Source organism: Anomaloglossus baeobatrachus, chromosome 9 (assembly GCF_048569485.1).
Source record: "Anomaloglossus baeobatrachus isolate aAnoBae1 chromosome 9, aAnoBae1.hap1, whole genome shotgun sequence".
Taxonomy (NCBI): domain Eukaryota; kingdom Metazoa; phylum Chordata; class Amphibia; order Anura; family Aromobatidae; genus Anomaloglossus; species Anomaloglossus baeobatrachus.
The window spans coordinates 84976793-84994263 of record NC_134361.1 but is presented as its reverse complement, the minus strand read 5'-3'; the positions used below and the strand labels follow the sequence as shown (position 1 = coordinate 84994263).

Sequence of the window (17471 nt, the reverse complement as noted above, 5' to 3'; positions counted from 1 at the left end):
TCGCTCTTGTAATATTCCCCCGGCGGCTTTTGAGATCCTTGATTTGTTCTCTCTAGCCTCTAATTATTTTCTTCACGGCTCCCTAGATGCAGCTAGTTTGTCAGCCCTATCGGCGGCCAATGCTGTCTTTGCCCGCAGAGTCCTTTGGCTAAAAATATGGAATGCGGACAGTGCCTCCAAGAAATCCCTGTCCACACTCCCCTTCCATGGCCTGCGTCTGTTTGGAGAATCCCTGGACAAGCTCATATCTGAGACGACGGGTGGTAAAAGTACCATTCTACCTCAAAAGCGGCCTGTATCCAGGAATTTTAAAAAATCTCCTTGGCGCAGGCAGTCCTTTCGGCCTGCCCCCAAAAACCATCAGCACAAGGATCGTCCCAACGCTCAGATCGAGGATCTGGTCCCTCAAGGGGCTCTTCTTGGCGTTCCCACTCCAAGCAACCTAAACCCAAAGGACCTCACTCTGTACAGGCCCCCTCAGCATGACGCCAGGTATCCCTCAGATCCGACTCCTGTTGGAGGGCGGCTTCTGCTTTTTCGGGATATCTGGCTAGACCACACTCATGATGCTTGGGTTCGAGAAATCGTCACCTCAGGTTACAAGATCGATTTCCATTCCCTGCCTGCCAACAGGTTTCTGCGTTCTCGTCTTCCAAAGTCCAAAACGCAAAGCCAGGCCTTATTTCAGGCCATAGCCTCTTTACAGAAAGCAAATGTTATCATTCCAGTGCCCCTGGAACAGCGCGGAAAAGGTTTCTATTCAAACCTTTTTGTCGCTCCCAAAAAAGATGTCTCTGTCCGCCCTATCTTGGACCTCATATAACTGAATAGGATAACTGAAGTGAGCACTAATATATATATATTCTGAGTGCAAGCCAAAAAAATACATACTATACAAGGATAAGGCTGCACATCAAACTTAGATAATGGTATAATGCCTCAAGCATATGGAAAAATATTGGAAAAATACAATGAAAAATGCTACTTGCTAACTTGAACATGTGAATAATGAATTGCATACCTGCCATGAATATTAGGAAAAAGGAGATATTTAGCAATCGCATTGATCAATGTAACTGAGCCCCAAAACCTCGTCAAGGTATATCACTATATTGGGGTCCCTAGCTCTGTGACCCTAACTGTGTGTCATCTCATTGCAATTAAAAACTGCTGTGGGTGGAGAGGGGTAACCAAGGACTGTCTTATATAGGAGATGGAAAAAACATGGCCGAAAGGGGCGGAGCTGTGTTCACATTCAGAAAAAAAATCTATCTTGGACCTCAAACAGCTGAACAAATTCGTACGAATTCGAACTTTCCGAATGGAATCATTGAGAGCAGTGCTAGCCGCCATGGAACCTGGAGAATTCCTAGCTTCCATAGACGTTCAAGATGCTTATTTACACATTCCCATATGTGTCTCTCATCAACGGTTCCTTCGCTTTGCCATAGAACACCGTCATTTCCAATTCAGGGCCCTCCCCTTTGGACTGGCCACTGCGCCTCGGGTCTTCACAAAGGTCATGGCGGCCGTCATGTCCATTTTACACCCCAGAGGCATCCTGGTCGTTCCCTATTTGGACGACCTTCTTGTCAAAGGGAGCTCTCTTCAAGTTTGCTCAGAAAGCGTGCAGATTTGCCTAGAAATGGCAAGAGAAGGAGGGCACCAAAAATTAAATAGATGAAAAACAACAAAGGGATCAAACCACTTAGCACATTAAACAACTAGGATACAACAACGGAGAAAAGGAATGTGCAAAAAAGTGGGATCACCAAATAGATAAATGTACAAAAATATCTTTATTTGAACATCGACACAAGTACCACATATGATGTAAAATCACTTAAAAAAGCAAACCGCTTACAAAAAACACACACTAAGGGTGCCAATGGTGTGACACCCAAAGGAGACCTCACACCCTCAAGAAGCCCAAACCCCACTGGAATGGAATAGTACAATAAGTAATATCACCAAAGATATAAACAGTGTCCATAGACTGGGACCATCAGCATAACAGATGGACAATACAAAATCCAGTAGACATGTCACAGTCAAAAACAAGGTAGATTGGCAATATACATAATATAACAATACCAGCAACCATGGACATAATGTAAACCAGAGGTGACAAAACAAATACTACCTAAAGATGGACACAGAGGAGTAGAGGCATGAAATGGAGGGGTGAGGTACCAGCCCCACGCGTATCGCTACAGGCAAAGTGTAGCTTCCTCAGGGAAAATGTGTGGTGTGGGAAACAACGTGCCTTTTTATACTACAACGTAATTACAAAATTGCCTAGACACGCTGTCAAGGCTAGGGTGGCTTATCAACTTCAACAAGTCATCCCTCATTCCTCATCAGCGCATCACCTTCCTAGGTATGCTGATAGACACGGCACAGTCCCGGGTTTTTCTTCCAGAGGACAATAGGTCTTCCCTGATCCGGGCCGCCCAATCCCTTCCCTCTCGCCGTCACACATCCCTTCGGAATGGAATGAGAGTGTTAGGCAAGATGGTGGCGGTCATAGAAGCCGTGTCCTTTGCCCAATTCCATCTGTGCCCTCTACAACTGGATCTTCTGTCCTGCTGGGACAAGAATCCAGCTTCCCTAGACCGGTCAGTCCGCCTATCTCGGTCTGCGCTCAGCTTCCTCGTCTGGTGGACTCAAGCCTCATCCCTATCTCATGGGAAGTCCTTCCGCCCGGTCCACTGGCAAGTAGTCACGACGGATGCCATCCTGATAGGCTGGTGGGGCGGTGTTTCTCCACCACACTGTTCACGGACGCTGGTCTCCTTCCGAGCGCTCCCTGCACATCAATGTTCTGGAGATCAGAGCCATATTTTTGGCCCTTCAGAATTTTCAACCCTTACTATTGGGTCTCCCTGTTCAGATCCAGTCAGACAATGCCACGGCCGGGGCTTACATCAACCGTGAGGAAGGAACTCGCAGCAGGGCAGCGATGAAAGAAGTATCCAGGATTCTTCTTTGGGCAGAGATGCACATTCCCATTATTTCAGCTGTCCATATTCCGGGGGTAGACAACTGGGCCGCAGACTTTCTCAGCAGGCAAGGGCTAGCGGCAGGGGAAAGGTCCCTCCACGACGAAGTGTTCCATCGGATCATTCTTCATTGGGGACTCCCAGATGTGGACCTCATGGCTTATCGGATGAACGCCAAAATACATCCCTTCATATCCCGGTCGAGAGACCCGCTAGTGCTCGGCTCCGACGCTCTAGTCTTTCCGTGGTCGCAGTTTCACCTGCCCTACATCTTCCCTTCGTTTCCTCTCATTCCGAGAGTAATGAAGAAAATCAAAGCGGAGGGAATCCCGGTGATCCTCGTGGCCCCGGACTGGCCTAGGAGAGCCTGGTACCCGGAGCTTCTCCAACTGCTCGGCGACACTCCCTGGCGTCTTCCCGACCACCCGGATCTTCTGTCGCAAGGTCTAATATTCCACCAGAATACAGCACAGCTGCATTTGACGGCGTGGCGCTTGAATCCTTGATTACAAAATCAGGTCTTTCTTCTAAGGTAGGTCATACCATGCTTATTTTTCCAGAAGCGGCTGGCTTCTTGCCCTCAGGTCCGTACCTTAGATCCCTGGGATCTGAATCTGGTTCTCGGAGCTCTTCAGCTTCCTCCCTTCGAACCTCTGAGAGAAATCTCTCTTCAACGACTGTCTTGTAAAGTTGCCTTTTTAGTCGCCATTACCTCTATCAGGCGAGTGTCCGAACTGGCGGCCCTTTCCTGTCGCTCACCTTACCTGATTTTCCATCATGATAAGGTGGTCCTTCGGCCTTCCCCCGCTTTTCTCCCGAAGGTCGTATCTTCTTTCCACTTAAACGAGGACATTGTGTTGCCGTCATTCTGCCCGGTCCCGGTCCACTCTTTTGAAAAAGCCCTTCACACTCTAGATCTCGTCAGGGCTCTGCGGATCTACATCTCCAGAACAGCGCCGTTGCGCAAGTCCGATGCCCTCTTCGTCCTCTCACATGGACACAAAAAGGGGCAATCCGGCTTCTAAATCCACGATTTCTCGATGGATTAGGACTGCCATCTGTGAGGCTTACAAAACACGAGGTGTTGTTCCTCCTCAATCTGTGTGGGCCCACTCTACGCGAGCAATGGGTGCTTCCTGGGCTATCCGCCATCAGGCTTCGGCAGCCCAACTTTGCAAGGCCGCTACCTGGTCCAGTGTGCACACGTTTACAAAATTCTACAGAGTGCATACGCATGCTTCCGCGGATGATGCTCTTGGAAGACAAGTCCTTCAGGCGGCAGTGGCCCATTTATAAGTGGCCACTGCTCGTTTTTTTCACAGTGTTTTGATATATGTTCACTGCAGTTGCAGTTGTTAGTCAGCTCTTAGTCTGATGTTATACACTGTTAATAGTTCAGTTCCCACTCAGGGACTGCTTTGGGATGTCCCACTGTCTGTGTCCCGCAATGAAAAGGCGAGAAAGGAAATTACATTTTTGTGTACTCACCGCAAAATGTCTTCCTTGGAGCCTTTCATTGGGGGACACAGCTCCCGCCCTTGTGGTTTTGGTTGTTCTTATCCTACTGCTTTTACACCAAACTAGGGTATATGCTGTGGGGGGAGGAGCTCTAAATCTAGCAAATCTAGTGTCACGCCTCCCTGGAGACATCATAATACCCACTGTCTGTGTCCCCTAATGAAAGGCTCCAAGGAAGACATTTTGTGAGTACACAAAAATGTCATTTTTCTTATGTACACACGAGGAAGACATCTGTCAGTCACCCTCTGCAGCACTGGGAAGAGTTGGATGTTTTGTAAACTACCGTATTTTTTGGATTATAAGATACACTTTTCCTCCCAAAAAATTGGGAGGAAATAAGGGGTGCGTCTTATAATCCAAATGCACCTTACTGGGTGGTGGTGGAGAGGGGTTGCAGGAGGCAGGCGCTGTGCTGGGGCCTGCAGAGCAGGCTGTGCGTCGGTCGGTGAGGCAATTGCATCCTGAAAATGTCGGCAGTGCGGGGCTCAGATGGATCTCTCAGCTCAAGATTTCATCTGCGCACGTGACTCCTCCGGCCTATTGATCTCCCAGCAGCGGATTTAAGGAAAATGATGCACGGAGATGGCGCAAGCGCAGTTGAGATCGTGGCTTGACATTGAGCCGATAGCTCAATCTACCCAATTTCAGGCGCCATTTCACTGAAGACTGCATTGCCGACAGTATCTGTAAGTTGCCTACCTCACAGTGTCTGGGATACCCACTGGCCGCACCGCCCGCAGCATTGACCTGCATAACCACCACCCGCCCCTGTCTCCTTTGACCCCGCTCCACCACCGCTGCCTCCCCCACCCGGTATAAGACCACTGGATTGTAAGAGGCCCCCCCCCCTTGTACCTTTTTTTTTTTTTTTTTTTTTTGTTTTGTTTTTCCCACTAAAGTTGGCGTGCGTCTAATAATCCGGTGCATTTTATAAGCCGAAAAATACAGTACTCTTTCTCTGGAACTCAGGACTATTTCAGATAAAAATATACCTAAATACTTAACTGCTGTTTGCAGTTTGGGCAAACATTGAGCAGATTACAGGTTCCCTTTAAAATTGGGCAAGGAACCACCAAACTACTACAAACGTGAGGTTGTGGAAGACAGTACCATGTCAACAAGACACAAGTTATACTGCATCAGCAAGGAGTCTCCCAGGCTAAAGGGGGCTTTACATGCAACGACATCGCTAACGAGATCCGGCCTCGTTAGCAAAGTCGTTGCGTGTGAAACGCACGAATGACCGCTAACGATCAAAATTACTTACCTAATCGTTGATTGTTGACACGTCGTTCTAATCCCAAATATCGTTGCTGTTGCAGGACGTAGGTTGTTCGTCGTTCCTGAGGCAGCACACATCGCTGTGTGTGACACCGCAGGAACGAGGAACAACATCGTACCTGCGGCCGCCGGCAATGAGGAAGGAAGGAGGTGGGCGGGATGTTACGTCCGCTCATCTCTACCCTTCCGCTTCTATTGGGCGGCCGCTTAGTGATGCCGCTGTGACGCTGCACGAACCGCCCCCTTAGAAAGGAGGCGGTTCGCTGGCCACTGCGACGTCGCTAGATAGGTAAGTATAGTGTGACCGATCCTAGCGATGTTGTGCGCCACGGGCAGTGATTTGCCCGTGACGCACAACCGACGGGGGCGGGTACTTTTGCACACTACTGTATGTTTTTGTCTAAGCATGTTCCTTATGATACAAGGAAAGATTCTCTAATCATTAGAACAAGATGAAATCTTTAGCTAAACCCACAATATATAACATATATATTTATCTCTGTGTATATATTCTTATGGGAGAGGTTACTGCTAACAGCACCTTCCCCTCTCCTCACTGACACCACATCAGGAGAATTGGTTTGTTTGGCCAAACGTTCTACATCTTATTTATTTTAAATATTGATCCTTTTTTGTTTGTTGCCAAAACAGAGACTAGACATGAGTTATGGCGTCATTTTATGTTACACCTTCTGCTAATTATTATTACCAGAAGACTGTGACCGCTCAGAATCAGTGGGGTAACGAGCGCAGTGAGAAATCAGTATGTCTATAGCTGGCCAATATAAAGCCTCAAAGTACAGCACCAATGTGGAAAACTATCCATCCACTGATTTGCCAAATATTTGATATAGTTACTAACCATGTGACACCTACAGGATGATAATCCTCTATACATAGAATAACCTTCAAAATGTGCTGCAAAGGAAGATGGTGACTGAACTCTGATGGTAAACACTGATGGTGACTGAACTCTGATGGTAAAAACTGCTGGTGACCGATCTCTGATGGTAAAAACTGATGGTGACCAAACTCTGATCAAAAACACTGATGGTGACCAAACTCTGATCAAAAACACTGATGAAACTTGGCCCGATTTTTCCTGTGCGACAAAATCATTGATGCCTGAATAAGGCCTTATACTATTCAATACATGTAGAGAAAAAGTAATTGCATTTAGTTTGAATTCTGACCTAACAGGTAAAATATGGGAAGGACATCTCAACTGTGCCGTATTGTATTGGAGACGGAGACACCAGACGTATAGATGACAGACTGACCAGTTAGGAAGAAGCCGAGCCGGACAATACAGGGTTGTATATTCCCTGCCCCAGACATCTACCTGCAGATATAGCCATTTACTTTTAATTTGATATTAAAAAAGTGATTTATATTGAGTCTACGACCAATTCAAAGATGTTCTTCAGGGTCCAGACATACATGTGATATGACCATTAATGACGTATGCAGCAGGCACAGGATTGAACCCCCCCCCCCCAAAAAAACCCCAAAAAAACAAAAGAAAATGACCTAACCCTTAAGGGGTCACATAACTAGCATATTAAAATATGTTTTGGGGGTTTGGTGAGGGTAACTCGTTTCTCCTCAGGTAAGCAGAATGTAATGCACATCTTTGATCTATTAGTATGTAATAATGTTATTATCAGTGGATAAACTGGTGCAACATTTTTTATTATTATTATTATTATTATTTATTTTTGTTAATGTCTATTATATGTTTTATATTTTGTTTAAGCCTCTTTTATGTGTATTTTTTTTGTCTCGCACCTACATATAAGGTCTGTTACCTGAGATTTCTCTGGAACCTGCACAGAAACCTCAGCGAAATTCCTTCCACCCAAAAGAAGGCTTCAGCAAAGAATCTCCGGAGCCCAACAATCAGGAATCCAGAACAATCAACAAGTGTTTCATTCAGGTCTCCGGCATGACGTGTGCATCCTGCGTGGCAAACATAGAAAGGAATCTCCGCAGGGAGGACGGTCAGTTCCAGTGATATAGATTACATAAAGCTTTCTAGAAAACTGCACTATAGTCTCCATGCAGCGTGTCCTGGGTGCTGGGCTCACTAACTAGTTGCCAGAAGACTGATACATTGTAGTGTGTTCTGTAAACTCAGTTCTGACAATATTACTAGGCTTTATATTATATTTGTGATAAACGGCTCAGTGTGATTGGTGGATGCACCATAAAGATTATTCTTTTCTAAAACCATATTTGTATTATTGTATATGCTGGTTTGATTCCATCCTTTTTATGATCCATATTTTCTAGGGCTCATAATTTCTAATTTTTCACTTTATTTTTTTTATTTTTATATCTGCACATGACACTAAATGACTTTTCTATGTGTTACTGACAAATGAACTTGGGCAATATCGAAGATAGTTTCTATTTTACTACACAAATTTACTTCCCGTCACAAGGAGGTACTAGATACTAGTAAGACGCCCTACCACAGGTGGATATCCACAAGAACGACAAATATCTTCCAAGAGTCTCTAGTTACCGAAATAGTGCTAGATTACTCCTGTCTACCTGCCTACCTTCCTGCATGCCTTCCTTGAGGTCTTCTTCAGCAGTGTACACCATGTGGCTTATAGAGTCATGTCGTAAGATGACCCCCAACACCCAGGTTCAGAGCCATAGTCTTAGTAGTTTGAGGTGCAGAAGTGGTGACCCTGGGGTGCAAGAACTCAATAAGTATGGAAACCCACTTGAAAGTTTTCACTCACTTAGCACACGCCTCTACTCTGCTGGATACTTGGATGGGTATGTTTTAAATTTCCCAGAGTTAGATCTGATCTGTATTACCCTGTAAAAACATCATTATTTTTTTGTTTTGCTGTGTGTCCGTCTCAGAGGATTTCTTAGGGTGCAGTTCCTTTATGGGTTCCCTTCTGAGCAATCTAAGGGTGAGTGTTTGCCCATCAGTTGTTCTTGCAACCCCTGGCCGCTATTTTCTTCCCGGAATGGAGCCTGAATAATCTGACCCCTATTTTCACTGGGGTGGCAACCATGGTGGATGCTGGGAGCAAGACTGTCTTTATTAACTTCAATAAGGTGTATCCACCAATCACTGACCCTAAAGGCCGCTTTACACACTGCGACATCGCTAATGATGTCGCTAGCGATCGCACCCGCCCCTGTCGTTTGTGCGTCACGGGCAATTCGCTGCCCGTGGCGAACAGTAACGCAGGTACGCGTCACACGAACTTACCTGCCTAACGACGTCGCTGTTGCCGGCGACCAACCTCTTTTCTAAGGGGGCGGTTCGTGTGGCGTCACAGCGATGTTACACAGCGGGCCACCAATAGACGTGGAGGGGCGGAGAGCAGCCGCATTCACGTCACTCCCACCTCGTTGCCGGAGGACGCAGGTAAGCTGTTGTTCGTCGTTCCTGGGGTGTCACATGTAGTGATGTGTGCTGCCTCAGGAACGACGAACAGCCTGCGTCCCAAACGAGCAACGATATTTTGAAAATAAACGACGTGTCAACAATCAACGATTTGGTGAGTATTTGGGATCGTTAGCGGTCGCTCGTGTCACACGCAACGACGTCGCTAACGAGGCCGGATGTGCGTCACAAATTCCGTGACCCTAGCGACATCTCGCTAGCGAAGTCATTGCGTGTAACGGGGCCTTAAGAGTGGTCTTCTGGTCCAGAGGTGCAAAAAATATTTTAAAAGGAACCCTTTGAAATTTAGTAATGGACTGCAATGCAACTTTATTGCACTTTGTGTGGCACTTCTCACATTTTTTTTCCACATTTTTATCAAGAGCATTATCTTGGGCCCTCGATAAATGTGATGGTTTTTTGATGTTTGATAATTAAGTTTTTAGTTGACTGCAACGTTATATTTTGTTCTTTCTTCTTTTTTTTTTTTTTTTTTTTTTTTTTTAGGTATAAATTCTGTTTTAGTAGCTTTAATGGCCGGCAAAGCTGAAGTGAGGTACAACCCGATGGTTATACAGCCGCCAGGCATTGCTGAGCTCATCCAAGAACTGGGCTTTGAGGCAACGGTGTTAGAAGACAATGATGAAGGCGATGGTGTCCTGGAGCTGGTGGTAAGCGGACTGTGCCCATCAGTTCTGAGAGGGCTATATAATGTCCACTGTAATCTGATGAACATGATCATTCAGCGATACATTTTTGGAATTTAATTGATTGAGTCATTAATTCATTTAGATATTATTTTTTTTTCTTTGCTACCTTTTACCTTTTGTTTTTTGCTTCATGTTAACCAAGAATTCAGAAAATCTAGAGATCGGCAACTGCATGTTCAGAAAAAGAATTTAAAGGGGTATTCCCAGCTCCAAGATCCTATCTAAATATGTAGTAGGTGTAATGTAGAATAGTTCCTCCAATTCAGTGTTGCTTACCTCATGTTCAGGGCATTGCAGGACCTTCGATAACCACTAGCAACAAACTGGCTTTGATGATATATATGGTCATAACTATGGCTACCTAAGGTCCTGCAATGCCCTAAACATGAGGTAAGCGACAGTTAATCAGCAGAGCTATACTAGATACCTAAATTGGAGGGATTTGCTAATATAATAACAATAATTATTATTATTATTATTATTATTATTATTATTTCACCTGCTACATATTGGGAGAGAATCTTGCAGGTGGGAATACCCCTTTAAGCCAAGAAACACCATTTTTAAATAGAAGCTGTATATTTGGATGATCTAACTCCCACTGATTTGCTTCTATTGCCAGAGGCAAGGCTATATGAGAATTACATGCTGGTCATTAATCTGAGCAGAACGGGTCAGCCAAATTTAAAGCCAAAACAGTTTTGCTCCCTAAATTTACTTTAGCTGCATGTTGTCTTTTTAAAACAACCCCCTCCAACAATGAGCGCTATACCTGCACGTCACTCGTCGGGAGCGAGCTTAAGAGCTGAGTCTGTCCCATTCCTAGACGATAATGCTAGGGTTATTAATCGTCTGCCTCTAACAGCCACTGCCCGCTGGTGTTAACCTGTAAATACCATGCTCAGACTCTGAGAGTGGCATTTATAGCATGAAGCAAGGGGGCACATCGCTCAATGCACCCATCAAACCCCCCCCCCCCCCACGCACTGGGATTCTGGGGTGCTGATTGGTTTTCATGATAACTAGGAACCTGCCAAAGACCTCCATGCCAGGTCCTACTGTGCTCCTATGAAGACCAGCCTGTGTTTCGTTTTAAAAGGAGACCCTGATTTTGACTATATACTGCAGTTGTGTCGCAGCATGTAGTATAAGTGATCAGATGATCAAATCCCCTAAGGGCGCTAAAATAAATACATACAAATTCGAATTGCCTCCATCTCTATAATTAAATACAGTGAAACCTTGGATTAAGGCGGGCTTTACACGCTGCGACATCGGTAACGATATATCGTTGGGGTCACGACGTTAGTGACGCACATCTGGCGCCGTTACCGACATCGCAGCGTGTAAACCCTAGGAGTGACGATCACCGATCGCAAGAACATCAAAATCATTGATCGGTGACACGTCGCTCCTTTTCATAATATCATTGCTGCTGCCGGTACAATGTTGTTTGTCGTTCCTGCAGCACCGCACATTGCTATGTGTGACACCGCAGGAATGACAAACATCTCCTTACCTGCACCCGCCGTCAATGTGGAAGGAAGGAGGTGGGCGGGATGTTATGTCCCGCTCATCTCCGCCCCTCCGCTTCTATTGGCCGGCCGCTTGGTGACATCGCTGTGACGCCGAACACACCTCCCCCTTGAAGGAGGGATTGTTCGGCGGTCACAGCGACGTCGCCGACCAGGTATGTGCGTGTGAAGCTGCCGTAGCGATAATGTTCACTACGGCAGCGTTCACCAGATATCGCATGTGCGACGTGGGCGAGTGCTATCGCGCTCGATATCGCTAGCGATGTTGCAGCATGTAAAGCCCGCCTAAGGCTATGTGTCCACGTTGCTTTTTACCTGCTTTTTACCTGCTTTTTTGCTGCTTTTTCAACTGCAGCGTTTAATGCCGAAATGGATGTGTTCTGCTTTTCAAGCAAAGTCTATGGGAATTTGGGTTTCTTGTCCGCACTATGCAGTTCAACTGCAGCCTTTTTCTGGCAGAACTTTGGACAAAAACTCAGCTTTGCAGTGCAAAACCCAAATGGCAAAAACAATTGACATGTCAATTGTTTTTTGCCATTTGCGTTTTGAACTGCAAAGCAGAATTTTTGCCCAAATTTCTGCCAGAAAAAGGCAGCAGTTTGAACTGCATAGTGCGGACAAGAAACCCAAATTCCCATAGACTTTGCTTGAAAAGCAGAACACATCCATTTTGGCATTAAACACTGCAGTTGAAAAAGCAGCAAAAAAGCAGGTAAAAAGCAACGTGGACACATAGCCTGAGAGTAACTTGGTTTGAGAGAGTTTTGCAAGACAAGCAAAGCTGTTTACAAATTTGTAACTTGGTTTAAGAGCAATGCTTTGCAAGAAGAGCAAATACAAACCGTGGACACATCCGTTCAGGTCCTTTCACCGTGCTCTGACCCGCTCTGGAGGTAACTTTCTGTACATATGTACTGTATACAGTATACCATTGTACAGTATATACTATATAGCATGTCTATCAATTTGCATTTGTGGATACAAGTATTGTACTTTCTTTCTGCTAACCAGAGCAGCACATTGCTTGTACTGTAATGTAATTGCCTGGGCAGTATGCTTTCCCCATATTTGGCTTAGTTCTGCTCATAATTTGGGGTGTGTTTTTTTTTTTTTGTGTATTGTACTAGAATAAAGGTTGTCATATTTATACATAATTTTTTCTGTCTATAGTACCTCCGACATACAAACATTTCTATTGTAAGCTAAAGTGCAGTTGAATTAGCTTTATATGTTTTTTTTTTACTGTACAGTATTTTGTTATAGTGTACTATAATAATTTTATATGAATACAGTACATTTTGTATTACTGTAACAAGTTTCTATAAATACAGTGCATATTTTGGGGTTCTGGAATGAATGGTCTGCATTTCAATTATTTCCTATGGGAAAACTCGCTTTGATATGAGAGTAACTTGGTTTGAGAGCTCACTCCCGGAACCAATTATACTTGTAATCCAAGGTTCCACTGTATATGAAAATATTTTGGTATAACCATGTTTGTAAAAGTGCAGTTTGTCAAAATCTAAAAGTAATTAACTCGATCCGTAAAAGGAAAAAAAAAATCCCCCCCCCCCTGGTGATTCTCCTCCTCCTCAAAAAAATAAAAACCACTGAAAATATCATATATACCCTCAAATGGTATCACTTTAAATGTCAGTTTGCCATTCAAAAAACAATTCATCACACATAGTCATTGGCTGAAAAGAAGGGAATTTTGTTTACTTACCGTAAATTCCTTTTCTTCTAGCTCCAATTGGGAGACCCAGACAATTGGGTGTACAGCCACCGCCTCCGGAGGCCGCACAAAGCACTACACTTAAAAGTGTAAGGCCCCTCCCCTTCTGGCTATACACCCTCCCGTAGGAGTACGGATTCCTCAGTTTTAGTACCAAAGCAAGAAGGAGGAAAGCCAATAACAGTTTCAAAAAACAAATTCAATCCGATAACAAGATCGGAGAACTTAAGAAACAACATGAACAACATGTGCACCCGAAAAACGAAACCCTAAGAACAATAGGGCGGGTGCTGGGTCTCCCAATTGGAGCTAGAAGAAAAGGAATTTACGGTAAGTAAACAAAATTCCCTTCTTCTTTTTCGCTCCTAATTGGGAGACCCAGACAATTGGGACGTCCAAAAGCAGTCCCTGGGTGGGTAAAAAGATACCTCGTGATCGGGCTGTCAGGCAGCCCTTTCCTACAGGTGGGCCACCGCCGCCTGAAGGACCTGTCTACCTAGGCTGGCATCTGCCGAAGCGTAGGTATGCACTTGATAGTGTTTGGTAAACGTGTGCAGACTCGACCAGGTAGCCGCCTGGCACACCTGCTGAGCCGTAGCCTGATGCCGCAATGCCCAGGACGCACCCACGGCTCTGGTAGAATGGGCCTTCAGTCCAGATGGAATCGGAAGCCCAGCAGAACGGTATGTGTGAAGAATTGGTTCCTTGATCCACCGCGCCAGGGTGGATTTGGAAGCTTGCGATCCCTTATGCTGACCAGCGACTAGGACAAAGAGCGCATCAGAACGGCGCATAGGCGCCGTGCGAGAAATGTAAATCCTGAGTGCTCTCACCAGGTCCAACAGATGTAAACCTTTTTCAAATTGGTGAACTGGATGCGGACACAAAGATGGCAAAGTGATATCCTGATTGAGATGAAAGGAAGAAACCACCTTGGGAGAAAACTCTGGAATTGGACGCAGTACTACCTTGTCTTGGTGAAACACCAGGAAGGGAGATTTGCAAGATAACGCCGCTAGCTCGGACACTCTACGAAGAGACGTGACCGCCACAAGAAAAACCACTTTCTCTAGTCCCTTCCACGACAGCATAGGAGGTTGTCTCTCCACGCCCTAATTGGGACAGGAAGTTCAAGAGGTTTAAAAGGACCCTCCCACCTCCCACAGCCAGTGTCTTTCCTGTCCCCATGGGGCATGGAGAGGTTTTGTTTTTTCTCCTATGCTGTGGTGGCCGGCGAACTGCAGTATATTTTTTTTTTTTTTTTTTCCCCCTATTACCTTCAGCCGGACGGCATCGGTCGGGCCTTCACCGCTCCTCCCTTGCTGTTCCCTCACGCTGTGGGGGACCGCTGCTCCAGCCTTCCGGATCCTCCTGAGGGGTGATGCAGGCTGTTGAGCTCCCCGGCCGGCGTCCTCCCTGAGCCGCCGGCCGCCTCCCGCATGCACGCTGCCGGAGCGATCCGGAAGTGCTCCCGGAGGCGGGACTTCTGGTCTTGCGGACTTCCGGTCGAGCGCTTCCGGTTTGCGGAGGCAGCGTGGAGGCACGCCGACTGTGACTCGACCTGCCCAGGACCGGATGCGGGAGGCGGGGAAACGTGCACCGTCACTGGGGAGGCAGGCCCTTGTCCATAAGGGCTGCCACGAAGACATCAGATCATGGTAAGACCGTGCTCCCTGTCATGTCTTCCGCTGCAGCTGCCTCTGCAGAACCCAGTGTGCCCCCTGCTACTGTGAGTATGGAGGGGACTGGTCCCTCGGACATAGGTCTCATCAGTGATTATGGCTCTCTGCTCTGTGTTTTCTAGGAGGACAAGGCCACCAAGAAAACTGACAGAAATGAGAAATCAGAGAAGCCTGAGAAGTCAGAAAAAACTGACAAGTCCGATAAGCCTGATAGACCTGACAGAGTGGACAAAATTAAAAAATGTCCCATCTGTATAAAGAAGCTCCCTGCAGGGGATAAAAAGCTTTGCCAGCAATGTACGGACCAGGTTATTAGGGCCGAACAACCATCTCTGATAGATGAGTTGCGGTCCATGATGAAACAGGAGATTAGGGCCTCACTGGCTTCTCTCCCTGTGCCTGGCCCTGTTCCTGGCCCTGTTCCTGGCCCTGTGCCTGGCCCTGTTCCTGGCCCTGCTCCTGGCCCTGCTCCTGGCCCTGCTACTGGACCCTCTCCTCCAAAAAAGAGGAGACTCCAGTCGACCCCTTCTGATCAGGAGGACGCTGATTCCACCTCTGAGGGTCCTGATGAAGGATTTCCATCTGGGGGGTCTGACCAGTCCTTTCTTTTTCACTCAGAAGAGTTGGGGGATCTTATTGAGGCAGTTCGGAGCACTATGGGTTTAGAGGAAGTGCAGTCTCTTCCTTCAATCCAGGACGAAATGTTTGCTGGCCTGAAGTCAGTCAAACAGTTGGGATTCCCAGTTCATGCCAATATATTGGATATTGTTTCTCAGGAATGGGAATGTCCTGAGAGGCGGGTACGGAGTGACCTTAGACGCCGGTTTCCTCTGGAACCTTCGGGACTACATTGGGAGATCCCAAGAGTAGACGTTCAGGTGGCTAGGGTAGCTAAGCAAACGGCTCTTCCCTTTGAGGATACTTCCCAACTGAAGGATCAAATGGATAGGAAGGTAGAGGGCCTGATGAAGCGGTCCTGGGAGGCATCGTCTTCCTCTATTCAAGCCAACATTGCCTCCACCTGCGTATCCAGGTCCCTAATTAGGTGGTTGGACCAGTTGGAGGCTCATATTTCCCAAGGGACCCCTAGGGAGGAATTACTGGAATCCCTTCCCTTGCTTAGGAAGGCTACCTGTTTTCTGGCAGATACCTCGGTGGAATCTGTCCGCCTGGCAGCCAGGACCTCGGTGCTTTCTAACTCTGCCCGACGTGCCCTCTGGCTTAAGGCCTGGAGTGGAGACTCCACCTCTAAAATGAGGCTTTGTTCCCTTCCTTTTAAAGGGGATTTGGTGTTTGGACCTGCCCTGGATGATATCCTGGACAAGGCGACTGATCGTAAGGCCTTGCCCGATCCTAGACCTACCAGGAAGCGGTCCTTTCGTCCCTCGATGCCTCAGGCCTCCCAGCCCAGAGGGAAAGGGAAGGCAGGCAGGTGGAGCTATCCCAAAGGTAGAGGGAGAAACATCCTCATCCCTCCACATCAGCAACGTCCTCAGCAGGACAAGCAGTGACTCGGCCCGGGTGGGGGGAAGACTCTCAGCGGTTCTTACCCAGTGGCAGTCCATAACCTCTTGCCAATGGGTTCTGAAGATCATCTCGGACGGTCTTCTTATAGAATTCCTTTCCCCCCCTCTTCCGGGTCTCCGAGTCACTGCGCTGGCATCGCCGGGTTCACAGACTCTGTTGTACACAAAGATTTTAGAGTTAGTGCACTCGGGGGTCGTTTCCCCAGTCCCGAGTCGGGAAGAAGGGATAGGACACTACTCCCGTCTCTTCCTGGTCAAGAAGCCATCCGGCGACGTCCGTATAATTATCAATTTAAAAAGTCTAAACCGTCAGGTCAGGTACCGGCGGTTCAAGATGGAGTCGGTGAGATCAGCTATTCCCCTGATAGGTCTACACCACCAGATGGCCTCTATCGATCTGAAAGATGCCTACTTCCATGTACCCGTCCATCCGGGACACAGACAATACCTCAGGTTTGCGGTGCTTCACGGGGAAGAAGTACTTCATTTCCAATTCAATGTACTTCCCTTCGGGATCTCCTCAGCTCCAAGGATCTTTTCCAAGATCATGGCAGAGGTGGTCGCCTTCATAAGATTGCAGGGTATCTGTCTAGTTCCGTATCTGGACGACTTTCTTCTCATGGCTCCGTCTGCTCCAACCCTCCGGAGCCATGTGGAGAGGTCTTTGGGAATCCTTCGGTCTCTGGGATGGATTCCCAATCTCAAAAAATCACAGTTAACCCCCTCCTCCACACGGCAGTTTCTCGGAGTGCTGCTGGACTCCGACAGACAGGCATCTTTTCTCCCAGAGGGCCACAGGATAGCTCTGTTATCCAAAATCTCGAAGCTCCGCAGGCAGGCTCGCCCAACGCTTCGAGCGGCTATGTCAGCCCTGGGTTCTATGACATCCTGCATCCCCTCGGTCAGGTGGGCTCAGGCCCATTCTCGGTGTCTCCAGGATCATATCCTGGCACACGGGGACAGACTCCCGTCATCCCTCAACAGAAGGTTTCGCCTCTCGGAGTCCGTCTCCTCATCCCTTCTCTGGTGGCTGAGTCCCGCCAACCTGCAGGTGGGGGTTGCCT

General features: G+C 47.0%; 1 protein-coding gene across 2 annotated transcripts in view; it reads left to right on the top strand.

The window, feature by feature from the left end:
• The window catches only part of ATP7A (ATPase copper transporting alpha), a 132440-nt gene that overhangs the window by 35445 nt on the left and 79524 nt on the right, over nucleotides 1-17471 (top strand). For both annotated transcript variants that reach the window (XM_075323856.1, XM_075323854.1), the window contains exons 5-6: nucleotides 7604-7804; nucleotides 9727-9890. In XM_075323856.1, coding sequence (XP_075179971.1) covers nucleotides 7604-7804; nucleotides 9727-9890 — 365 coding nt within the window. The remainder of the gene's footprint in view (nucleotides 1-7603; nucleotides 7805-9726; nucleotides 9891-17471) is intronic.